General features: G+C 35.9%; 1 protein-coding gene across 2 annotated transcripts; it reads left to right on the top strand.

Annotated features, from left to right (window-relative positions):
• Nucleotides 1-13,314: 13,314 nt before the first annotated feature.
• On the top strand, nucleotides 13,315-25,029 carry LOC107867901 (beta-1,3-galactosyltransferase 7). Of its 2 annotated transcripts, none has more exons than XM_016714380.2 (11): nucleotides 13,315-13,865; nucleotides 13,959-14,103; nucleotides 15,550-15,608; nucleotides 15,719-15,927; nucleotides 16,035-16,098; nucleotides 22,862-22,934; nucleotides 23,021-23,141; nucleotides 23,233-23,320; nucleotides 23,462-23,587; nucleotides 23,861-23,970; nucleotides 24,436-25,029. In XM_016714380.2, exons 1-11 carry the CDS (start codon nucleotides 13,774-13,776, stop codon nucleotides 24,582-24,584), a joined length of 1,236 nt encoding a protein of 411 aa, XP_016569866.1. In that variant the 5' UTR covers nucleotides 13,315-13,773; the 3' UTR covers nucleotides 24,585-25,029. The 2 variants fall into 2 exon arrangements, with proteins under 2 accessions (XP_016569866.1, XP_016569867.1); XM_016714381.2 differs by having other exon boundaries at nucleotides 13,346-13,865; nucleotides 13,959-14,058.
• Nucleotides 25,030-27,448: the final 2,419 nt, after the last annotated feature.

Here is a 27,448-nt window from a genome sequence, read left to right on the forward strand (position 1 = left end):
AAGAGATCTCTTTGAGATCCTGGTACATCTTATTACAACTAGGATAGACAACACGGCGCGACTCATGCACCTTAGCAAATATCCTTTGCCGCAAACCTTCTACATAAGGAACACACAACCTCCCATTATACCGTAAAGTACCATCGTCGATAATCTCAAAATCTTCCACCTTTTTCTCACCAATGCTACCCTTGATTTTCATCAAGATAGAATCCAACACTTGCTTATCCTTAATCTCTGCACCAAGAGACAATCTAACCACTTCTTGCACCATCACACCACCATACAGTCTAAGAAACGAAACCCAAGATTTGTCGAGCGATGAATGCCCTTCCCTAATTCCCACTTTACTTCTTCCACATAAGCCAAACTTCCTATGGACAACCTACTAAGAGTATCAGCAACTACGTTAGTTTTACCTGGATGGTAGTAAAGACTTTTATCATAGTTGTTGAGTAGCTTAAGCCATCTTCCCTACCTGAGATTAAGCTCTTTCTGCTAGAACACATATTGGAAACTCATGTGATTAGAAAATATATCCACATAGATGCTATATAAATAATGCCGCCATATCTTTAAAGTAAACACAAGAGCCAGCAACTCCAAATCATGAGTAGGATAGTTCTTCTTATTCATCTTTAAATACTTGGAAGCATTGGCTATCACCTTTCTATTTTGCATGAACACGCAACCAAGACCAACCCAAGATGCATCACAATAAACCACAAACCCATCATTGCCTTCCGACAAAGTTAGAACTGGAAATGAAGTCAACTTATCCTTCAACTTCTCAAAAATCGCTTCACACACATTCGACCAAGAAAACTTAACCTTCTTCTGAGTCAACCTAGTCAAAGGAGCAGGTATCAATGAGAACCCCTCACAAACCACCAATAATACCCGACTAAACCCAAGAAGCTTTAGATATCAGATGGAGTCGTAGGTCTAGGCCACTTCTTCACCATAGCCACCTTCTATGGATCCACCATGATCCCTTAACTAGAAATGACATGACCCAAGAAAGTTATAGCATTCAACAAAAACTTGTACTTAAAGAACTTAGTAAACAATCATTATTCCTTTAAGGCCTGCAACACCACAAGAAGATGATTAGCATGATGCATCTCACTCTTTAAATACACCAGAATATAATCAGTAAACACAATGATGAAGAGATCTAAATACTTCCGAAACAACCTGTTTATCAGATCCATAAATGCTGCCAAGGAATTTGTCAATCCATATGACATCACCAAAAATTCATAATGCCTATACCTAGTGTGCAAAGCTGTCTTAGGGATATCCACCTCCCTAATCTTCAACTGATGGTACCCAGACCGAAGATCTATCTTAGAGAAAAACTTTGCACCTTGCAACTGGTCAAATAAATCATCAATCTGAGGAGGTGGATATTTGTTCTTGACCTTTACCTTATTTAACTGCCTATAGTTGATGCACATACGATGAGAACCATCCTTCTTGTGCACGAACAACACTGGTAGACCCCATGAGGAAACACTAGGATAAATAAACCCTTTATCTAGAAGATCCTTAATTTGCTCCTTGAGTTTCCTTAACTCATCTAGAGCCATTCTATACGGAGGAATAGAAATTGGACGAGTGTCCAAAAGTAAATCAATACCAAACTCTTTTTCTGTATACGGAGAAACACCTAGAAGATCATCCGAAAAGACCTCTAGAAACTCATTAACCACAGGGACCGAAGACAAAGTAGGACCTTCCAAATTAGAATCTTTATACTGAACCAAGTGATAAAGAAAACATTTAGAGATTAACCTTCGGGCTTTAAGATAAGAAATAAACTCCCCATAAGCGCAAAGGAACAACCTTCCCATTCTATTTCCTGCTCACCATGGAACCTAAAGACGACCCTATGGGTTTGACAATCTAAATTTTCATAACAAGAATGCAACCAATCCATACCCAAGATTATATCAAAATCTACCATACCCAACTCAAACAGATCTTTAAAATTATGCCTACCACGCACAGATACCACATACCCTCTATAGACCCATTCAGCAATGATCAAATCTCTTACCAGGGTAGAAAAAAATAGATCTAAAATAATTTCTGGATCAAAACCAAAAGACACAGCTACATAAGAAGTCACATAGGAAAGGGTAGAACCTGGATCAAGATAAATAATACATGTCATGAGAGAAAAGCTCTAAGATACCAGTAACAACATCAAGTGATGCCTTAAATTCTTGATCGAATGCCAAAGCATACAACCTTTTCCGACCAGCACTGGAACTAGGAGTAGTAATGAAAGTAGATTCCACACTACCATATGTAGGAATAGAAAATGAAGTCACCAGATTCTTATTTGCCCCCATACCAATCTTATAGGACGAATAATCTTTGAGCCCATGGCTTACTTAGCCATATTTAAAGCGCTTATCCCTACCTTCCTCAAAGAATCCCCAATAAGGACAATCACAAAATCGACAAGAAGGACACGATGAAATAGTCTGACCTCCACTTGCCTAAGACTGGGCTCTCTGCACCTGAGAATTATCACCACCATGATGATGCCTGTTGCTCGAATGCTGGGGGTAAGGAGCAGTAGTAGTAAACAAGGAACCAGAACTCCCCTACTTCTTTTTCTACCATTTCTCACCATCTCTACCACCTTGAGATTGGTCACCACCCAGATCAAAAAACCTACCCTGGTTACTCTGCCTGTCTTCATATTCTGTTTGCCTTCTCTTTTCATCCTCAACCTGCTACATATGAACTGTCAACCTTGATATATCTATAAACCTCATGAGCAAAGCAGTCTTGCTCTCCAAAATCAGATCTCTGTTATGCCTAGAAGCGAACTTCCTCATTCTCAACCTTATATCAACCACCAAATCAGGAGCATACCTCGATAACTTATGGAACTTCAAATCATACTCCTTCACAGACATTCTCCCTTGCCTGAGGTTCACAAACTCCTCTATCTTAGCTTTTCTCAACTCTTGAGGAAAGAACCAATCCATGAAGGAATAAGAAAAGGCCTCCCACAAATCATCCTTCTACATCACCCTTATCTTTATCCTACTCCTCATACCATAGATAAGCAACCTCTTTGAGCTGATAAGCTACAAAGTTTAATCTTTCCACATGAGTAGCCCTCATTACCCAAACAATCTTCTCCATCTCATCAAGAAAGCTATGTGGGTCTTTCTGCACCTTCACTCTCATAAAAGTTAAAGAACCTACCTTCATAAACTATCCTACCCTAGCAGCCTCAGTAGATATATTGATGGTCATACCTTACTTGGCCTACGAGCAACCAATTGGGCAATAATATGTATTGATTGTTGAAACTCACATTCATCATATTGCACCGAGGGACCTGAGGAGCAGTAAGAGGAAAAGAAGGAACTCCAATACAATCAGGAACAGGACCATGAGATCGAAGATGTACTCCAGTTATGGGAGGTACTTCTTCAGAATTATCTCTAAATAGGATGAAAAAATTTCTAATATTCCAGATCTAGGAGACATGATTTGAAAGATGAACAAATAAGGATTAGAGGAGATTATATTACCGATAAGTCAATCTTAAAGAAAGAATTCCAAAGAAGTGAAATATTCCTAGATATCTTACAGCCTTTCCTTTATGAGTATGGCCTGCTACACACCCCTAAAAGAGACTCTACTCAACATGACTTTGTGGACTCCCATTTGACCATGAACCTAAGCTCTGATACCAACCTGATGCATCCCAGACTAGGGCCTTGTCGTAATGGCAATCCCAAGTCCACCTAGGACCGAGGACCACCCCCTTAACCCAACCAAACTACCTTATATAGCCTTAGGTGAGCTGAATTTCAAGCATACAACAAGATTGTGAAATGCTCTCATGAGTTAACTCTAACCAGCAACAAACTTAGGCAACTCTACCTAAGCACTCTTTACTCAAAAAGAAAAGGTTATTACTCTTATATCATAAGTAATTCGCATAAAAATCAGAACTCACTCAAGAACAATTTCTATTTAAGCACATACAAACAGCTAAGAACTTGAGCAGTGTTCAAATGGGTTTTTTGTTGCCTCTCTTCACTTTTTGTATTTGCCAAAAACTATTTGATGAAGAAGCATCTTTTTCCTTTTTATAGATGAGTAGTAATTAGGGCTGAAATATCATTGGACCAGGTGTTCTATTTAGTACAAGCAATACCTGTAAGTTTGTTACATAAGAGGACAAAATTGTGAAAAGCCAACTGTACTATACCATGAATATCCAGTGACCTGGTCCCTTGAAGTTAGCTGTTCATCATCAAAACTACATATAGAAGATTGGGAAAAGAAGATGACAATAGTTATTTGAAGTTGATTATCGATATAAGCTAACCATCGTTATCTACTTAAGATAATTACCTTTATTTAATCACTTAAGACCAATAGGATATAGTTGAAACTGGGTCCAAGGCAACGGTTAGTAATGCGACACTCTAAGAACGAGAGAACATGAGTAAAATTCACCAAAGCATGTTTAGTGTCTATTGGTGATACATAACTTGTTAGATTCTACATGCACAGTAGTTTGATAGTTCAATTGAGCACAATAAACCTACAGAGTTAGAAGCCAAGGGGAACACAAGCCTAGTGTTCATTTCCGATTGATCACAACCAAGAGAATTTGAGTTTTGTTACCATTTACTATTCACATTAAAATCCCCACATTTAATTTTTGTATTGCCCGATGATTTCAGTAATCTAGAGAGATAGTTCTACGTATTCCCTGTGGGTTCGACCCCAAATATTTTGCTTCAACCACTTTATCTTTAATTTGAGGTGTAGCTTTGCGAAATAATAGGAATATGGAGGATTCCACTCTCACCAAAACATCACATAAAATATCAATAGGTTCCTTCACAGTTCAATCAACCATCAATAACCTCATGGATGTAGGTTTTGGTGCCTCGAACCCCATCTTCTTGTATACTACCAACGATATCAGATTGATACTAGCTCCCAAATCACATAAAACTCGAAAGAATTTGAAGAAACTAATAGTATATAGAATAGTAAATATTTTAGGGCCCTCCTTCTTCTCAATCAATGATTGAGAAGCTACGGCACTGCAATGATGAATTTATCAGTTGGCTTAAAACTCAACATCCACTTTCTAGTAACCAAATCCTTCATGAACTTAGCATAACCAAGAATTTGCTCCAATGCTTCTACAAGGGGAATATTAACACACAGTTCTTTTAACATCGACAAGAACTTTTGATACTTCATTTCCTATTGTTTCTTTTTTAATATTTGAGGAAAAGAAGAGGGAGCTCGTGGAAAAGTCTTCAAAACAGGCTTGACTACCTTCCCCTTTTCTTTATACTTATCAACACCCATCGATTCTTATGATGACTCCCAACTAGTAACCAACTTTTCAAATTCTGCTTCAGGTGTCTCATCTATATCAATGACATCATTCGTAGCTTCATTAACTATAGAAATGTGAGGATCAATGGTGGCCTTACCACTCTGAGTGGTGATGTTAAAATAATGACTGTCATTCTTTGGATTTTACACATTATTACTTGGAAGAGTGCCTGGTAACATTGATTCAAGGTCATCGACATCTAACCAAATCGCTGCTCAAATTACTTGATTGCAATAGCATATGGTTTCACTTTTTGGGTCAAACCTAAAATATCTGCCTAATCTTCTTAAGGCAATTTTTTTGACTTTTCTGACCCTTTAATAACTTTAAAAACATAGCCTTCATCCTTGGATTAGTGTCACAGTTTCCCGGTGGAACATATGCACCACTTTTCTCTTTATAATCATTCTCACATCTCTAGTCACCCTATCTCTCTGCTCTGATCCCTATATCAATCCCTATAGTAGTTTCAACCTTGATTCCCTTGCCTCGAGTTCCAATTGTCTTGAGCAGAAACTTGGCCCTTGGCTCAAAAACCTGTTAATTCTATATCTAGATACTTTGCCTCTTCATCCACATTAAAATCATATGACCTAGAAGCTATACCTTATGCGCCCATGGCATTCACTTTCTCAAAATTCATCATTGCAAACTTCGTATTAGTAACCCAATCTCCATCCTCAGCTATACAACCTCTTGAGCCACTGAATCACCTAACACCCTAGGCTCATTGGAAACACCTATGGCATAAGTATCGGTACCTCTCTATGCCTCTCGAGTAAGCTACCTCAATCGATAAGAGAGATCCAATCTAAGCTATCTGATGTTGCTTCCCAATGTAGGTTTATAAATGCTCCGACAGTAATAGTATTTGTCATAGCTCTGGAACTAGTATTCGGGACATGATAGAAAATCTTCAGCAAATTTCTCCTTGAAATTCTGTGATTAGGCACCATCATCAACTTCTTCTTAAATAAAAATCATGCCTCATACATCGATTCAGAATGCAACTACCTAAAATTATAAATCGTGTCCTTTAACTTTAGCATTCTAGTCGAAAAGACGAAATACTCTAAAAACTGCTTCCCAACTCATTCTAAGTAGTAATGGATCCATGAGGTAGTTGACCTAACCATAATATCGATTCACTAGTTAGAGAGAATGGGAACAACCTGAGTCTGAGATCTTCCAGATCCACCCAGGTATGGTGTATGAAGTGCAAATCCCCAAAAAAATAATAAGGTGTATGTTTGAATCATCAATCGGCAATCTAACAAACACACCTTTCATATTCAACAACAGGATCATAGCACTAGTAATGTCGAACTTCACACCCTGTGGTAATGCAGAAGGAATGATGGCTCCTGTCTCAATAGGCTCTACATACTCTACATACCCTAATTCTTCATCTGGATCTTTATATGTTGGCAAGTACTGAAAAGCTGAGGATACTGGAGCTCTATCTCTTTTATCTCTATCGAGTTCTTCTCGATGATTAGCTATCGGTCTTTGTCTTTCTCTCTCTCTCTCTTTCTCTCTAACTCTAGAGTTGCACGTTGGGCAGCCTCGTTATCCCTCCTCACATTAGCCTCTACTAGTAACCACTTAGTGGTTTGCTTTAGTGTCTCCTGAGGAGGTAGAAGAGGCAAGTCCTATGGATCATCTTGAGGTAGCTCATGATGAGCTTCACAACCGTGTTATGATATCCTATGATTCTATTGTAGAATTATGTCTAGCTCTGGATCAAATTGGATCAAGGGATTGCCTTGACTCCTAGTACTGAGCATACACTCCAAGAAGAATAGGAAAATAATACCCCAAAAACTACAATAGCTTCAATCAATAAATATGCAACCATATTCCCCGAAAATGGTGCCAAAATTTAATGTTGCCCAAACTATACCCTCCTAGAAAAAAATAATGTGGTCGCTGTCAAAGTATAGTAACCCAACAAGGTTGGGTTTGATCCCATAAGGAATAGGTCGAATCTGTCTCTCGAACTTGCTGAAGTAGCCAAAAGTGAGAGAAAGTAAATGGGGGATTTTCTAGTAAATCGTAAAATATAACAAGTTGTGATGTTGTTGGTTGTAAATAATCTGAGATGTATGCTAGGACTGTGTTCCCCCTGGCTTCCTAACTCAGTAGGTTTCTCATGTTCAATCCAACTATCCCACCACCACACATGCAGAATCTAACAAGCTAAGCAACTAGGGTCGTACCCTAAGTGAAAATATCTAGGTTAGACACTGGACAACATACGGTTGGACCCTACCTCTTGTATCATGTACACACAACTCGTATAGAGGCTTCTCGTATCAAGAACAGAACTTGGCCAACATCACACTGACTAACATATGACTAGGGTCCCTAGATTTGTACCTACACCATACGACTAGTATGGTGAGTCGTATGATGACCAAAAAGCTCAAAACTCAAAAAAATTGCAAAGGTCAGAACCCAGGGTGTTTCATTCTCTTACCTTATTACTCCCTCCATTCCAAAATAATTGAATTATGGAGGGAATTTTTAGTGTTCCAAATAAATGAATTTTTCAAAGTCCAAGAGAATTGTTTGAACTTTTTTCCATATTTACCATTTCATTTAATGAAGTTCTTAAGCGCTTCATATTTTCTAAGGAACAGGTTAAGAATCATTGAAAGGGTAAAAGTGAAAAGTAATCTACAAATTATGTCTTTAGACATTTTTCTTAAAGAGTGTGTCATATCCTAATAATTTAATTATTTTGAAATGAAGGGAGTATGTCTTTACTTATTTTCAAAGACAGACGTTGTATTTTACTTGTATTCAGATGATTTATAAGATGTTCTACATGTTGAACAACTTCTTGGGGTTTTTAGTTATGTTCTTTAGATTTTTGTTTCATTTATGTCTCGTGCTGGTTTGACTTCATTTTAGAAGTCTCGCCTTAATTATTTTCATGTTTTCTTTATCAATTTAAGTGATCAGCTTACTTATCAAGGTTGAGCCGCAATAAGTGTAATCATGATCTAGTTTTTGGATCGTGACAGTTTGTTCCAAAACAAGTAAAGATGAAGTTTTGTGCTTGTTTTTTTTACTTTTTTTTTTGGGGGGGGGGGGGGGGGGGGGTAGGAGAAGGGGTTGAATGTGTGAGATATGTAATAATATATAAGAAAATAACTATTGTTATACAAACACTCACAATTTTAACAACGTTAATTTTTTCATATACACATAACATAGAATAAAATTAATCCATTTTACATAATTCAAAAGTATATATAACCCTTTTTCTTTTCAAAATTATTAATAGTTCCAATAGGTTATCCATGCGTGGCATGCTATCCGAAAATAAATAGTTTTGAAATGCAATACGAGTATAGACGTCAACTAAAACTAAGTCTGCCAAACGGGTCGGGTTGACCCGATCCGAACCGTCCCATTTAATGAAACCGGCCCAATTTGACCCGGCCCAGTAAGTCCAAGGGCTTTAGGGTACCAGGTCTCAAGCCGGGTTTTTTATGTTTTGGGCCTGGTTAACCCGACCCGAACCCAACCCAGTTGGAGCTCGCAGGTTAAGCGGCCCGACCCATTTTTTTTAAATGGATTTTGGGCCAAACTAGCCATTGGCGCAACGGCTATATAGCCGTTTTTGGATCCAAACGGCTAGTTTGGGCCCATTAATTAAAAAAAATACTTTTAAAATTATTTTTTAATCCCAAAAAATTTTCTATAAATACCCTACACCTTCAAATCATTTTTCACACAATTTTTAATTCTCTCAAATCTCAATTCTCAATTCTCAAATATTCTATAAATTTAATTTCCTAAAGTGCTCACTTTAATTTTTTAATTTTGCGATTACAAAGTACGAGTGAAAGTTTCTAAAGTCGCAACCTTCGGATACTTTCAAAATTTGGTATTGTCGTTTCATCTCGTACGTTTAATTTTTATTTAGTGTATTAATTGTTGAATATTTAATTTTATTATATTTGTGTATTTTGAATTTTTTTAATTTAATTTATATTATGGATAAATTAAGAAACCTCGCTACTAAAGGTGTTGAAAAATTTTGTCCCGAAAGCGATAGTGGTAGTAAAAAGCGAATTACTAGCGGTAGAGGTAGTTCAAGTAGTAGATATACCTGTGTGCCTCTGACACCGCTTAGTCAACCTTTTGAGGAAGAAGTAGGTGGACCTTTAGGTGTAGGTGCTCACGATATGGATTATGTAAAAGCTCAGGAAAATTACGGTATAGAAGAAGAAAATAAAGTAGATGCGATTAATTTAGATGAAGATGATGAAAATATTGGTGAAATACCCGTAGTAGAAAATACTAACATTAGATCTGAATCGGTTAATCTCCCTTTCCGTCCTCCTCGTGCCCTAAGAGTTCATAAAACTAGTATTGCATGACAATTTTTTTAACGTATATCAGATAGTGAGGTGCAATGCAATATTTGTCAACAAATATATAAGCATAAAAATGGAGGCAAGTAAGGGGGTACGAGTACATTAATAAGACATATAGGTGATGTTCACGAAAGAGAGTTAAATATTGCACTAGGTGGTGGGGATGTTGGTGGGCCAACGCAAACTGAAATGGACCCAGCAACCGGTCAGGTAACCAAAAAGTATAATAAATTGAGGAATCGGGAAAAAATAGGTAAAATGATAGCTGTGGGTTGTTTGCCTTTTAGTTTTCCTTCTTCTGATGCCTTTATTCATTATATTCAAGCAATTTATAATCTTATGTTTAATGGTGTTCCTAGAAGTACTTGTCGACCTGATATGTTTAGACTTCATTCACAATGTTATTTTTATTTATCAACATTGTTAAAAAATATTCAATGTAGATTGTTCCTAACTTCTGATTTGATCGTGCTGTAAATAAAAATGATTATTTAGCCGTTACTTATCACTGGATAGATAGTAATTTTGTGATGCAAAAACGTATTCTTGCTTTTTGATATGATGAAGATCGTAAACATACTGGTGATTTTATTGCTGATTCTATTGTTAAAGTTGCCAAATTTTATAGTAACGGAAATAAAATCTTATGTATTGCTTTTGATAATGCTTCTAACAACAAGACTGCTATAAAAAAATTAAAATATAAGCTATCTCCGCCGTTGCCTGAAATTTTTCATATTAAATGTGCATGTCATATATATATAATTGAATTGTAAAAGATGGTCTTGAGCTTTTTGACCTTTATATTGAAAAAATCTGTCTTGTTATTGGTTTTATTCAAGGAAATAATCGAAGAAAAAGAATTAGAGAATTTAAAGTTAAATGTCAAGAAAATGGACTTGCACCGATATTGATGCCTGATAAAATTGATAGTAGATGGAATTTTACGTATGATTTTTTAAAAACTTGCTATAAATATAGAGTTCCTATTACACTAGCTTTAAACCAACATTGCAGTTCATTTGCTGATTCTGCTGATTGCATGCTTACATGATTCTGATTGGGTTGTAATTAATGATCTTGTTAAGGTTTTAGAAAAAATTTATGTAGCTATGATTGAATTTTTCGGTGTTTATTATCCTACTGTTTGTAACATTGTGGCATATATAGCCGATATTTCTGGTTTGCTCAAAGAATATAAAAATAAATAAGGTTATAAAGAAGTTGTTGGTGCCATGTTTACTAAATTTAAAAAAAAAAAATTCCGATTCCCTCTATTTACTTGGTTGGTGCTATGCTAAATCCGTGCATGAAATATAATACTATGTGTCATTTTAGTACTACTATTTATGCTAACTTAGAAATAAATACTAACAATGATTCTGAACAAGTACAACCTGATTTGTAGACGGCTATGGGTGATGCGAATGAATACATAGAAAAATTATATAATCACTATGCTGATTTATTTGATTTAGCCGTACCTACAAATATCACTTCAACTGTCGCTCCTCATCCTCCCGAGGAGCCATCATCTTCTAAAAGACCAGCACATAGTGGTTTTCCTGATTCCTTTTATGATTTACCTTGTTGGAACAGTGTTGATGACAGAGCTTACACATCAACTTATCGGGAAGAGCTGAAATATTATCTTCGGTCGCCGCCAGAGAATCGCAGATGACTGATCAACACGTTGGATTGGTGAAGGAGTAATGAAACACAATATCCTGTACTTTCAAGATTAGCTAGAGACATCTTGAATGTTCCAATGTCAACTGTTGCATCAGAGAGCGCCTTTAGTCAGGGACGACAACAACTTGGAGATAACCGACACTCATTAGGAAGAAATGCAATGAATGTTCTAGTTTGCCTCGGAGATTGGATTAGAGCGGAAAGAAGAAACCAAGGAATGGAACCGGAGCTGAACGGCGAGCTGAAACTTGAAGAAATTATGTCTTCACGGGAGAACTCAGCAGAATCAAGTTCAATGCATGATTTTGCCCCCGTTGACTTTGACTATCCTATGCAAGTTCCCGTTAATATTAACATGAATGAGTTGGGAAAAATGATGCATAATTTGTAGATTTTTCATTCATGTAAATTATAAATGTTGAATCATTTCGCAATCAATAAAATTCAACATTTCTTCACTCCTTAGTCCTTACTTTGTAATTTTTTTCATTTAATGATTTAAATTGAATTTCTACTTTAAATTTAAAACTTACTTCTAATATATATAATTAATTTACTACCAAGTATTATTAATTTATTATATTAAGTAGCATATGTTTTGTATATTTGTGTATATATCTTCTATAGATGCGTATATTTAATGTATACATGTGTATATGTTTTATAAATTGTATATATGTTGTAGTGTGTGTGTATATATATATTGTAGTATATGTTTTATTTAAAGTAGTACATATATATTGAATGGTGCGTATATGTGTGTATATATCTTCTATAGATGTGTATATTTAATGTATACATGTGTATTTTTTTTATAAATATATATATATATATATATATATATATATATATATATATATATATATATATATATTGTAATGTATATATATTGTAGATATTTTATTTAAATTAGTACATATACATTGAATGATGCGTATTTGTGTGTATATATCTTCTATAGACATGTATATTTAATATGTTTTATAAATTAGTATATAACTATATATATATATATATATATATATTGTAATGTATATATATTATAGTATATTTTATTTAAAATAGTACATATATATTGAATGGTGCGTATATGTGTGTATATATCTTCTATAGACGTGTATATTTAACTTATACATGTATTATGTTTTATAAATTAGTATATAACTATATAACTATATATATATATATATATATATATATATATTGTAATGTATATATATTGTAGTATATTTTATTTAAAATAATACATATATATTGAATGGTGCGTATATGTGTGTATATGTCCTCTATAAACGTGTATATTTAACGTATACATGTGTATATATTTTATAAATCAGTATATAACTATATATATATATTGTAATGTATATATATTTTAGTATTTTTATTTAAACTTTAAAGTCGCAATATACATTGAATTGTGCGTATATATGTGTAATTGTGTATATATTTTTTAAATTCTAATGTAGTATATACTGTATATATAGTGTATATATATTGTTTAATGTATTTAAAATGTTTATATGTGGGTATATATAGTGTATATTGAAAAAAAGTTTTATTTTTGACCGAATTTTTAATCAGTTTTGATCGAGTTTAGGTGAGTTTGATCGAGTTGAGTTAAGTGGGCCGGGTTAAAGTTATTTTAAAAAAGTTTACTGTTGAGCCCGATCCAACCCAACTCACTTAACCCCAACCTGGACCCGATCTGGCCCACAATCCGAATAATTTTAACGGGTCAATTTCGAATTGATCCGACCGAACTCACTTAACACCTTTAACCAAAACTAGACTTTTCAGCAAATGGTATCGACGTTAACAAAGATTACCTATTGTTTTCAAGCATATCCTTTGAAGTTAACGTTAACCCCTTTGGACACAAACTACGAAAGTACAAAAAGACACATACAAAGCTAAACTTTTGACAAGACCATTGTCTTCCCTACTCTTCTTGTGTGTGCGCCTAACATTCTTTGAAAAACGAATCCCCCATTTCAATGCTTTTACTATTTCTTAACATTCTCAGAATATTGAACATAAAATTAAATTAAAGAGTGAAAAAATAAAGGAAGGGACAAGACCAAGAACTTCATAGCCTCCATCAACGCCCTTCTTTCACGTTGGCATAACTCTCCAACTTCTTCTCCATCCCTTTTCATATCTTTGTAATAATTTACATGAAAAACCTGTAACACCCATAGACAATAGTGACCCTTTACCTTATAAGTTACAACCCCTCCATCTTGTTCTTGTTCTTCTTGATTCTTGAATTAGGAAATAGAAAGAATGAAGAATAGACATAGTGTTAAAGTATCTATAAAATGGATTCCGATCTTCTCAATTGCTTTCTTCTTCATTGGGATGTTGTTCTCTAACAGGTGAAGATGATATGATTGTAGCTCTAGATTTTGGAATCTTGAATTTTGTAAAGTTCTGTTTTTTGTTTTAATGGATCTGTTTGTTTGCTGAAGATGGTGGTCTCCAACTGAATCTGGAAGTCAGCTGATAGCTCAGCATAGAAGGGACCAAGAACTTCAAGTTGTTTCTGAGGATTGTAATTCCAAAAAGAAGGTTTCTGTCGATTCAAAATCTAACCTCTTTTCTAGTCCTAATCAGGTCTTGATTTCTATATATTCAAGTTGATTATGGATTTAACTACTGTTGTGTTTAAATCTATCTTGCTTTGTAAATTCTTGAGTTCCTATTTTGAAGTTAGTTTCATTGTTATGCTTGTTGGGACCGCGGGCAACCTCACCCAAACTCCGCACTAGTATGATATTATCCTCTTTGGGCCAAACCCTCATGGATTTGTTTTTGAGCACCTCCCAAAAGGCTCATGCTAATGGAGTTGGATGATACTTTTTAAATATAGGACATGTTTCCTCTATTTTTTCGATTTGGGATTGTTTGCTTCCCAACAATCCTCCCCTCAAACCAAGACCACATCACTTGTGACCTCCGATCCCCTTCAGTACTGCCGTTAACACCCAACGGGACACGCTGCCTAACCATCAGTCGTGAGGAAGACTTTCAACACAAGGCATCAACCGTAGATCTCAACTACTAGGTCACACTTCACATGATCTGTCAAACATCTTGTACTGCCGTTAACACCCAACAGGACACGCCGCCTGACCACTACTCGTTAGGAAGACTTTCGACACAAGGTACCACCTCCAGAACTCCAGTCTTGTCGTTTTTCACCGGGAACTTCACATCAACCGCAGTCCACTACTCCGACACACCCGAACCTGCGCTCTGATACCACTTGTTGGGACCGCGTGCAACCTCATCCAAACTCCGCACTAGTATGATATTGTCCGCTTTGGGCCAAGCCCTCACGGATTTGTTTTTGGGCACCTCCCAAAAGGCCTCATGCTAGTGGAGTTGGATGATACTTTTTAAATATAGGACATGTTTCCTCTATTTTTCCGATGTGGGATTGTTTGCTTCCCAACAATGCTTTCTATTGAGCTCAATCCATGGTGTTCTGGTTTTCTGCTTTATGGATATCCAATCTAATCGTGGATTTTAGCTTCTGTTAAGTTCAATCTGTCTGTTTCTGCGAAGTTTTAAGTTTTTTTTTTTTTTGGGGGGGATTTTGAAGCTGATTCTGGAGTTCACCATTTGTTGTCTGTTTATGCAAAATTTTAAGTTCTTGATTTTGAAGCTTCTCTTGAGTTTAGCATCTGTTGAGTTCAATCAGTCTATTGTTGTGTTTTCCCTGAATTTTTGGTTTCTGGGTATTGAAGCAAATTGCTGATACAAGTTTCAGTTCGTCTGTTTCCTGACCTTTTTCTTGACTTCTGGGTGTCGAAGCTACTTGTTAATATTAGCTTATGCGCTTATTAGCTAAGTTCAATCTGTCTATTACATGGTATTAATGACTTGTCTTTATGGTTATTGGAGTTGGTTGTTGGAGATTTAGCTCTGTTTGGTTCAATTTTTCTGTTTGTTATTTTTCATGAGTTTTTACTTTCTGGGGTGCTAAGATTATTTTGGCTTGTAGCTTGTGTTCTCCCCTGACTATTCCTGAACTTGTACAATTTGTTGGTATACTAGAAACAAGGACATGAGAAGGATGTAATGCATGAGGTGTACAAAACCCATGAAGCAATTCAGTGAGTTCCCTAAGCATCACATTTTTGTTGTTTTCTAAATTTAAGATGTGTTGGAGAATTTTCTATTTTTGGTACTAATGGTTGTGAGCTGTTTTGGGAGGTCTGCTTAGATCGTTGGACAAGTCAATTGCTATGCTTCAGATGGAGTTGGCAGCTACTAGGAGCACACGGGAAATGAAGGTGCCTGATGAGTCTTCGAATTTTTCTAATTCCCAAAATGGCCCTCCAAGAAAGAAAGTTTTTGTGGTAATTGGAATTAATACTGCTTTTAGCAGTAGGAAAAGGCGAGATTCGGTTAGAGAAACTTGGATGCCTCAAGGTAAACCTCCAAGTGCAGTTGAGTCCATGTTTTCCTATGGTCTCTACTGAATTTTTTTTCTAGTTTTGAAAGAAACTTGCCTGATGGTTTGATTATATATATAATAGGGGACAAGCTTCTCCGATTGGAGAAAGAGAAGGGAATTGTAGTCCGCTTCATGATTGGTCACAGGTATGATACTTCGTTTCCTCTAGGACAAATGGGTTCCAAATGCTACATTTTGGTATTAATCTTGAGCTACTATGTCAGTAGTGTTAAATGATGAATTTGGGTTACGATATGGGGAATCAGAGAAAGAAGTTCACCCACTTCCATTTCAAGTCACTATTAAAGATAAAGAAATTCTGCTTGTAGACAGATCACAGAATTAGATTATTACAGCTCTACAGAATTTTGGAGTGCGTCATACTTCTGACATGTTTTCAAGGTCAAATGCCCCCCATTTCGAGTTTTGAGCAAAAGAAAGAATCCAAAAGTGGAACCTTTGACTTTATTTGGAGCAGGAGAATTTTCTTCTGAAGGGCCAATATGTGCACTATTTTTTTTTTTTCTTTGAGAATTTAAACTGGTCAATACGTGCACTATCTGTTTCCTGCTGGATTGAAATTGTCAGATATCCACAGATCTTTAGGAGTCCTACTTCCTGAAAATGGCAAAAAAGAGTGGAGAAACTTACATAGATAAAAAGTAGATAATTAGTTAAAAGACAAGGGAATTGTATTCTCAACTCCAGCTCTCTACTACACTTTTAGCTTGTAGGAAAGAGACACCAAAACAATGCTCCTAACATGTACTCCCAACAACAACAAGAAGCCCAGTGTATTCCCACACAGTGGGGTCTGGGGAGGGTAAAAGGTACGCAGTCCATACCGCTACCCCCGAAGAAGTAGAGAGGCTGTTTCCAATAGACCCCCGGCTCAAGATAAAAAAAAAAAGTTGTAATGAAATGTGAAGTAGGATGGGTGGCTTAACAGAAGTAAAGAATCAGAAATAGTAAAATAGAACTCAGAGCAATACAGGATAGGGGAACTAAGAGCCATAAGCTATAGGAAATAAGAAAAACGAAATCTGGAATAGGGTACCCGCCTAGTAGTAACCTACACTCTCAAACCAAAGCTACCCACCACACCCAATCTCTCCTGACTAGCGGCTCCTACCTATCGACACAGTCCTAAGATTACTACCCCGGCTAAACAGGGACTCTCCTAATTACTTGCTACAACCCATGTACTCACCCTAGCCTTTTATCCTTATCCGCGACCTCCACACCTTCCTATCTAGGGTCATGTTCTCGGTAAGCTGAAGCTGCTCCATGTCATGTCTAATAACTCCCCTCCAATATTTCTTCGGCTCCCTCTACTCCTCCTGAAGCCATCCAAGGCTATCCTCTCACACCTGCGAACTGGGGCATCTGCGCCCCTCCTCATCACATGCCCAAATCATCTTAGCCTTCTTTCCCGTATCTTGTCCTCCACCGAAGCCACTCCCACTTTCTCCCGAACAATCTCATTCCTAACTCTATCCCCTCTTGTAAGCCCACACATTCAGCGTAACATTCTCATTTCTGCCACCTTCAATTTTTGAATATGGGAGTTCTTGACAGGCAACACTCCGCTCCATACAATATGGCTGGACGAACTGCCACTCTATAGAATTTTCCTTTAAGCTTAAGGGGCACCTTCCTATCACACAACACTCCAGAGGCAAGCCTCCACTTCATCCAACCAGCTCCAATACGATTAGAGACATCCTCGTCAATCTTACCATTCCCCTGAATCATAGACCCAAGAAAACTATCCTTCTTATATACAACTTGGGAATCCAATCTCACCACCTCTTCGTCTTCCTGCCTTAAGTCACTAAACTTGCACTCCAAATACTCTGTCTTGGACCTACTCAACCTGAACCCCTTAGATTCTAGGGTTTGCCTCCATACCTCTAATTTTTCATTCACACCCCCCGTGTCTCATCAATCAGCACTACATTATCTGCAAATAATATACACCAAGGCACTTCACCTTGAATACTCTACGTCAATACGTCCATCACCAGCGCAAATAGGAACGGACTAAGAGTCGAACCCTGATGCAACCCTGTCTCGATCGAAAAGTGCACTGAGTCTCCTCCCGCCATTCACACCCGAGTCTTCCCTCCATCGTACATATCCTTAATAGCTCCGGTGTACGCCACCGGAACCCTTTTCACCTCCAAGCATCTCCAAAGAACCTCCCTAGGGACTTTGTCATAAGTATTCTCCAGGTCGGTGAACACTATGTGCAAATCCCTTTCTTTCCCTATACTGCTACACTAATGTCCTCACCAGGTGGATTGCCTCTGTCTTCGAGCGACCAGGCATAAAAACAAACTGATTCTTCGAAATGGACACGATCCTCCTCAATCTCCGTTCAACCACCCTTTCCCAAATCTTCATAGTATGAATCAACAACTTAATACCGCTATAGTTGTTGCAACTCTGAATGTCCCCCTTGTTTTTATATAACGAAATCATCATACTCCATCTCCAGGCCTCAGGCAATGTCGGAGTCTTAAAAATATCGTTAAACAAATCAGTCAACCACCTTAAGCCTGCCCCACCCACAAACTTCCAAAAATCCACTGGAATCTTGTCGGACCCCGTCGCCCTACCCCTCATCCTACGAATAGCCTCGCTGACCTCCTCTACCTTAAAACGTCTACAGTAACTGCAATCACGGCTCTCCTCCGAATGCTCCAGCTCCCCTAACTCAATGCCTCTTTCCCTTTACTCATTCAAAAGTCTATGAAAATACTCCTGCCATCTCTTCTTAATATGAACATCCTTCACCAAAACTCTACCATCCTCCCCTTTAATGCACTTCACTTGGTCGAGGTCATGACCCTTCCTCTCCCTAACCTTAGCAAGCCTATACAACCTCTTTTCCCCGCCTTTCTCCTCTAACCCCGCATATAAGCTCTCAAAAGCTGCTGTCTTAGCAGCCGTAACTGCTAACTTAGCCTCCTTCTTTGCCACTTTGCAAACTCCCTATTCACCCACTTCTCCTCTTTATCTTTACTCTCACTCAACTTAACATACACCCTCTTCTTAATCTCCACTTTCTTCTTAACTTCTTCATTCCACCACCAGTCCCCCTTATGCCTTCCTGCCCGCCCCCTCGAAACACCCAACACTTCTCTAGCAGTCTCCGTGATGCAGCTGGCAGCCTTATCCCATCTAACATCCAATTAGCTGGAAGAAGGCTAAGGGGGAGTTTGGTTCGAGACAAGTTTATACAGGGATTATAATGCAGGGATTAGTAGTACAAAGATTATTTCTTGTTGGGTGTTACCTTTAAAACTAAGAAGTAATGACCTTCATTGGTTTCTAGAAAAAGATACAGGTAGTTTCGTCATTTAGTACTTTATGTCTTTATCCATGTCTAAGTTATACATGGATAAGTTATTCCATGTTGCTGGTGGTATAAAATAATTGGTGTACTAAGTTGTACATGATTCAAATTACAACCAAACATTGGATAGGTTATATCATGATTATTTTACTTATACATCACACCAAACGACCCCTAAGAGTTTGCTAGAAGAAGACTAAGAAGTTCCCTGTCTTATAATGCAGCAGAAGCAATCATTACACCTCTTGTTGTATGCTTTTGGAACTGCTATGTATAGTTTCTTTCTTCTACAATGAGGGAATATGGAATAATTTATCTCATGTGTAGTCCAGTGTAAGCTCCAAGAGGTGTAAAACGATCTCGTAATCAATGAAAGCACTTCTATCAAAGGCAAAAGGTGGAAAAAACCTCTGAAATTTATTGGGGCTTTAAGCAAAAAAATGCTAATGAAATGTGTATTTTAAGTTTAATGGAGAAAGGTGCAATTGAAAGGAAAGATAAAAATATACATTACTACAAGAATGTAAATCTGAACCTTTTATTCAAAAGGTAATGTAGAAAAAAACTGAAAAATCAACAATTAGGTGAAATATATTTTTTAGTGATGCCCTTTTCAAGACAGGGCTCGTGAGTGATGAGGCGCATGCCCTAATTGCCCTGCTGCCCACATTGGGCATCAAGACAGGGCTCATGGGTGATGAGGCGCATGCCTTAATTGCCCTGCTACCTACATTGAATTGTCTCTTAAGGGAGTCAAAAACCACACCTGTTTTGCACCTAACTTTACAGCTTCATTGACATCATTAAATGTAAAGTAACATTTTCCATAACAAAAATGAAAAGTCAACCTATTCCTGAATTGTGGTGAGCTGTCGCTATCTATTCTTTGATAATTAGGTAATGCGTTAAAACCTTGTAATGTTCATCTTTGCAAAACGTCTTGTACAATTTTTTTAATGTTTCTAGATGGATTTGCACTCGTATTTCTCAATAAGAAATAGATTGGTCATTGGTCTGCACACGATGGTGGACCAGCTCAATCTACTCACTTTGGGACCCTGCCAAATTCTCTCCAAAAGAATTTATATGCTCATTTTTGTCCAGCTTCTATGAAAGTGTTAAGAATTCGTGCCCTACTGATTATCTTATTTTCGCCTAACTGTTGCTTATCGATGGAATGGGTTGTCTGACGTGTTCCATTGACGTGTTCCAAGGAAGCGGTAAAACAGAAAGTAAAGAACACAATGATTTTTACGTGGAAAACACCCGGCTCGAAAAGGTGTAAAAAGCCACGACCTGCACCTCTACAGGATTTAACCCCAACTTCACTAAATAACTCTTGAGCCTCAACAACGACTGATTACAAAACTCTTCTAACCAACAAATAGGAATTATAAACTCTAATTCTTATAACTCAATAACTAGGAATTATAAACTCTAATTCTTAACTACACACACACCTCCCAAGGTATGCTTTCCCAAAGTCTCTGAGTTTTCACCAACTTAAAGACTAGCTCCTAATTCAGTTTATAACACACTGAAACTAATATTACATCAATAGTTCAAACACAATGAACAACTCTAAAAATCAACGCTAAAACTCTTAGCTGGATTCTATACTTAGGACCAGGTTCTTCAATGTGTTTCTTCAGTGATTGAGTAGCATTTCGTGAAGTCAATCTGTCGATTGTGCTTTTCTGCTTTGTAAGTGCGTGAATTATTCTAACTGATGCATATTCTATTTAAGCACAGCTCTTCAAAGAGTCATTCTTTATTTCAAACTCCTCCTTTAATTAAAACTCTCATTGCATAGAGTTCTACTTCAAGTGAGACTCTTTCTTTAATTCCAACTCTTGTTTCCTTAGTGTTGTAGTAAAACTCCAACTCTTTTATATCAGCACATGTTTATTTATCAGAATCTTTCTCCTCCCACACATAGGACTCTTCAAGATATACTCAGAAGTGAAACTCCTTCATCACGTATGACTCCTTTTTCAACTCAAATTGCTTTCCCTTATCATTAAGTGTTTGAATCAAATTCAACTTGTTATATTCCTCACATGATCAGTAGCTTGAGTATATCAGAATTAGGCTTGCTTATTCGTTCTTGTCTTTAAGCAATCTTTTCTGCATCTATCAGTGAAACACTGTAAATTTGCTTTCCTATACGTGGACCAACTGAAGTAACATGTTTTATTCATATGTTAGTTTGTCAATCATCAAAACTACATAGTACCCAACAGAAAGCACTCTTTACCTATCATCTGAAGATTGTATCTCAAGCTGTTTTCAACTCAAAGGAGACCATCTGGTTTGTGGCCGAATCAACCGAATGCACAATAGTTGAATCTCAAGCAGCTTTCAATACTAAGGTAGCTATCTTGTTTGAGGCACTAATCTACCAATTTGAACACAAGTTGAACCTACTTCCTCCTCCTCCATCGCGTACAAGTTTTCAAACCCAGGGTGCAGGAAACCTGTAAAGGCTTTGTCAACTTGCTGTGGAGAAAAGACATAAAGAACCTGGGAGAAAGTGGCATAGCAAGTTAAATACACTATTGATAGGGGAATAGGTATTAAAGTTTTAAAATTCATATAAAAATTCTTGAAATTGACTCTAGTGACGAACTCAAATTGTTTGTTTCCTGCGTATGACATTTATGAGGTTGAAAAGGGTTTAAGAAATTAGAAATTCATTTCCTTGTAAAAAAAATAAAATAAAGAAACTAGAAACTGATTTAGATGCATAATAAGAAATTTTTGTTTGAGAACAATTCAAACCAAGAGGGTCATGCTTCGCAAGAGGGAATATCGTATGCTGCCACATGTTGGGAGGTGAAAGTGTCTTTTGGAATGCAAGGCATTTTGAGAAATAAGTGCTTTTAGCTTGAAAGGGTACTTCTTCAAGTTGTCTTGGCAAATGTTTAAGAGTACTTTTAGTGTAGAGATACTTGAACAGAAAAACACTTTCTGCGAAGCTCAATTCTGGATCTACTGAAACTAAATGTGGGCCTTGAACTTAGAACTATCTCAATAGTTCAATAGTTAAAAGAACCGAGATTAATTTTGTAAAGTAGACAGTAAGAGTGTTTCATAAGATTAATTACCGAGCCCTTAATGATGTGTCTATAAAATTTTCAGAAGTACTAAACAATACAGTAAAACACTTTATCAAAAACTACCACACCACTGAAAAGGGTTGAAGTTTTGTTAGGTTTGTTGCAGACACATTTTAACTAATGAAGGCTCTGTTTAAGTTCAGATGGGATGATATGAACTGTTCATTTTAATGTTGACTAAAGTTCTTGCAATTAGATATTACCAGTTTACTGCTAACAAAATACTAGGTAGTTTTAGGATTGAACAGGATCTAGATGTTTCATTTTGCAATTATTTGCTCTCTTTTCCAGCAGTTTCTTTCCTTTTCTCTGTATTATTATTGGTAATATACTACCAAAATGTATGAGTCATCACTTGTTAATGTCACTGAGCAAGGATGAAAATGGACTTAATGTTACTGAACTCAAACGTCTGTGTTGGTTATCCAGTGCAACATCTAACAGCATACTGGATCGCGCAATTGATTCTGAAGAAGCTCAGCATAAAGACTTCCTCAGGCTGGTAGGATACTTTAAGAACAGTTTTGCTTTTTGTATTCAGTTTGGAAATCTTACAGATTTTGGGTTCGAATCTGCATGATGTTGTAGGAGCATGTTGAAGGATATCACGAGCTCTCTGCCAAAACTAAGATTTTCTTTTCTACTGCTGTTGCAAAATGGGATGCCGACTTCTACGTCAAGGTGGATGATGACGTCCACATCAATTTGGGTATGTATTGGATATGTTTTCTATACATTTTTATAGCTCGACGACTAATATTTTTGGTTCAGCTTGTATTTAATGACTAATGATTTTTCAGGCATGCTAGCTGCAACTCTTGCTCGTCATCGGTCGAAGCCCAGAATTTACATTGGGTGTATGAAATCTGGACCTGTTCTTGCTCAAAAGTAATTGTGAAGCCATACTAGCTTATGACAACTGATGCTTTCAGCTTGCATTTTGGTTTCTGTAGTAACATTTTCTTTTTAAATGGTAATAGATCAACTGTATTATATTTGCATGAATTGAACTTTAATATTGTTTTGTAGGACTGTAAAGTACCACGAGCCAGAATACTGGAAATTTGGAGAAGAAGGAAACAAGTACTTCCGACATGCAACTGGTCAGATCTATGCTATCTCCAAGGACTTGGCCACATACATATCAATCAATCAGTAAGTTAATAGTAGATAAAGCTTGAATTTGTTGCTGTATACCCAAGTCATTGAAGTTCTTCTGAATGGTCAAAAGACTTGTATTTTCTTGAACTATCTGTGTATATTAGCATGTATACTGTCGATTATCAATGGTAAAACTTGTTGATCCTTATCAGTATCATATAGCTGACACCCAAAGATGCTCGGGATTGAAGCATCGTTGTTGCTTTATCGCTATCATTTATTGTTAAACTCTCTAGTAATTATAAAGGATTTAAACTTTTAATTCAGGCCTATTTTGCACAAGTATGCCAATGAGGATGTGTCGTTAGGGGCTTGGTTTATCGGTCTTGAAGTTGAGCACATTGATGAACGCACTATGTGCTGTGGAACTCCACCAGGTATTTTCTCTTTTGTAATGTATCAATTGGCTGCATCCAGAATTTCTTTTTGGTGGAATTTTGACAATCAAGTATTTTTGTACATACAGAGTTTTGTTTATTGCATTCAGATTTTTTAGTAGGTTAGTAGAAACCGGTCAGTTCTCAGTAAGATTTTCCTAATTGAGAGACATACCTGATAATGATCTTTTATATTAGCATCGGTTCCATCACTCCTTGCCTAAATTCTTCAAGTCATGTAGGAATAATATTTGTAATAAAATGTACTTCTAAGTTTGTTCCAGTTGAGGGTGTCAGGGTGCAACGTAAAATCGGAAAAAAGGCAATTTAAACTGTTTAATTCGAGGCATAAGCATTATATTGAAGTTTTTTTTTTCTCAATTTATATTTTTGATAGGAGTTGCTATCACCCTATGGTACCCAATTCTATCTATTCAATTCATTACTATTGTACCCACCTTGCAGATTGTGACTGGAAAGCTGAGGCAGGTAATGTATGTGTTGCCTCGTTTGACTGGAGCTGCAGTGGAATTTGTAAATCAGTAGAGAAGTTAAAATATGTCCATGAGAAGTGCGGTGAGGGGGAAGAGGCTCTTTGGAATGCTCTCTTCTGATTTTTCGCTTGAGAAAAAAGAGAGGGTTAAAGATTCTTGCTGAGACATAGCTGTTGGACGATCTCCATCTGGCTGGCTGTTTTTGATTGCCAAAATTTTGCAATCAGAACTTTTAGTCCAGCAGCAGTTTGTATAATATGAAAAGAGTATGTTTGTTGTAGATTATGTCTGTCTAGATACTGATATAGATAAATGGACCTTGGGGAACAGACTACCATTTTGCTAATTCTTTTCACAGCATATCAGGACGACCTTTAGATGTGTGCTCACATTCTTTGCGGTGCAATTTTGGTGGTGGTGAGGTTCCAACTATTATTTCTTTATTTGGTGCTTATTTCTAGTTTGCGAGAACAAGGCCTCCACATTTTGGCAATGTATTGTTTAAATTATTGGTATATTTTTAGTTGCAACGAAGTTTTCAGGAAAGGAAAGAGATTTATTCGCACATTAGTTCTCTCTGTGTCAATTCATCCCCATCTTCAAACCCCTTGATTTTCCTTTTATGATTTGAAATTCCCACATAATCAATCAAAGCTTGTTAATTGATCAGTAATTCTGATTTCTATGGTTTCTAATCAAATTGTATCTCTGCTTCTTTGCAAAATGGATCGATATCAGCTAGCAAACATATTATTATATAAGGATATAGTTGGGAATAATTACTACTTATTGTCTTTAATTTCCAAATAACTATTTTAACTTTTTTTGTTTGGTTAAAACAACTCTTATATTGGACGGAGGGAGTAATTTATAGTGGTTGAATCCTGGTCATTGAAGCAACGTCCGTAAAGCCATGCATGCTATAAATTATTAAAGGTCAATGAGTAGTTGAGAATAATACTGATGGAAGGAAGAAATAAATAAACCTCATCTGTTTGTCAAAATTGCCTAGGCCAAAAGTTGTGTGAAAAGCTGACATCAAGGTTTTGTTTTGTTGTCTTTGCAGCTGGTTGTTCCTAGCATGGTGATTTGTCTGCGCACACATCCCAATGTACACCCCAATACAAGAGGACAACATATAGACCAAATCCACAAAATGTAGACAAGAAGTTGTGGATCAACATATGTAGCCTGTAGGAACTAGATTTATCCGTTCTCTGTCTTCAACTCAGAATGTGTCTAAGAGTGAGTTGTAAAATAAGTAGTGTTTGGACGTGCAATATAAACTATGATTGTAAATCATTGTTTGAATATGTGATTTGAGATGATGATTTTTAATCACAAATTCTTTAAAAAGCATGATTTGAGATTCTAAACTTTTTCTAATATAAAAGTTTGCCCATAAGTTTATAATTTGTAAAAGTGCCCTCTCCTTTTAAATTTTTCAAAAATTAAAACTTATGTTTAATGTGAGGAGATTGTTTGTATTGTTTGAAAAGATTATATTAAGGAAAGGAAAAAAAGCATAAATACCCTCCTGAACTTGTCACCATAACTTACTTTAACACTTTAACTTTATAAGCAATTATTTATCCCTCTAAACAATTTTCGCGTGAATTAAATACCACCCTAAAGATATAATTCACTATCACAATGGAGAGTGTATTACATGAGCATATACATCAGCGTCATGTCAATGCCATGTCGGATCCACGCAAGCCACGCAAAAAAATAATTTTTAAAAATAATTCCACATATATATTATAATTATAACTACATATAAGGGAGAATCTCTCTTTTTCATAGTCCTCACAATTTTTTGGTGTAATTAGATAGTCACACATGTTTATTTTTAACCACACATGTTACATTTGTCCTCATTTATTATTTTATGCTATTTTTATTTAGATCTTTGTGATTGAACTATATATAGTATTTTTTTTTATATAAATCTCTTCTTGTTCCTCATTAGATTACTTGTTCTTTTTTACTTATTTCTTATATTAAAAATTAATTATTTTTATTACGTATTTATTTTAATAAATAACGAGAGATTTATAATTTTTTTACATTATTATTATTATTATTATTATTATTATTATTATTATTATCAAGTAATTACATAAAGTATTAATGGACAAATTTAAATTTTTAAGACATAATTAATAAGGATAATTTTATATGTGTTACTCTTAATATATTAAATTATTAAGTTTTTTTTCAAGTCAAAGAAACAAGTAAAAAGGAATTGAGAGAATACCCTTTTCTCTCTTTTTTCATTTTGCTTGACCCTTGTACTAAAATAAAATTTTCTTTTTACTTATTATTTTAGCAAATAAAGAAAGCTTTATTATTTTCTTTCAATATTACTCTTATCATTAAGTAACTATACAACATAATGGTTGTCAATATACACTTTCAAATCATAACTGTCGAGATAAATGAACAAACTTCTATTAAATAACCTCTTATTAATAGGAGTACCAAATCAAAAAATGTAAAATAAATGAAACGGATAGAATGCATATTTACTTTTTTACATTATGATAAATTTTGTGCAACTTTGAAGTTACAGTCTCATTTTCAATCAGAGAATTTATTATTTTCTAATGATACTTATTCTCTTTTTAGGTGTGTGTTTGGTACAAACATGTTTTTTAATGAAAAATATTATTTCAAAAATATTTTTTTAAAAAAAAAATTAGTGTGTTTCTTACTTATTCTTTTTATATTTGATATGTTAGTAAAATATTATTTAAAAATTATTTATATATAATTTAGAAAAGTACTATGAGAGGTGGAGTATGGGGTGGCAGGGATGAGAGCTATCGGTGGGGTGAAGACAAGGTATATTAAAGAGCGAATTGAAAGGCTCAATAAATTTGAAATATAGAATATTATTTTTCTACTTCAACGAAGTCATTTTTATAAGTCTAAAAAGACTTATTTTTCTAGAGAAGATATTTTTTCTCAAAGATCTATAA

Source organism: Capsicum annuum, chromosome 4, assembly GCF_002878395.1.
Source record: "Capsicum annuum cultivar UCD-10X-F1 chromosome 4, UCD10Xv1.1, whole genome shotgun sequence".
Lineage (NCBI taxonomy): Eukaryota > Viridiplantae > Streptophyta > Magnoliopsida > Solanales > Solanaceae > Capsicum > Capsicum annuum.

What these genes read in the sequence shown, in the direction of transcription:
- LOC107867901 (XM_016714380.2), top strand. Translation starts at nt 13,774, where the DNA reads ATGAAGAATAGACATAGTGTTAAAGTATCTATAAAATGGATTCCGATC. An exon ending in CGCTTCATGATTGGTCACAG is followed by an intron (nt 16,099 to 22,861) that starts GTATGATACTTC and finishes TTGGTTATCCAG; the next exon opens with TGCAACATCTAACAGCATAC. An exon ending in ACATACATATCAATCAATCA is followed by an intron (nt 23,588 to 23,860) that starts GTAAGTTAATAG and finishes CTTTTAATTCAG; the next exon opens with GCCTATTTTGCACAAGTATG.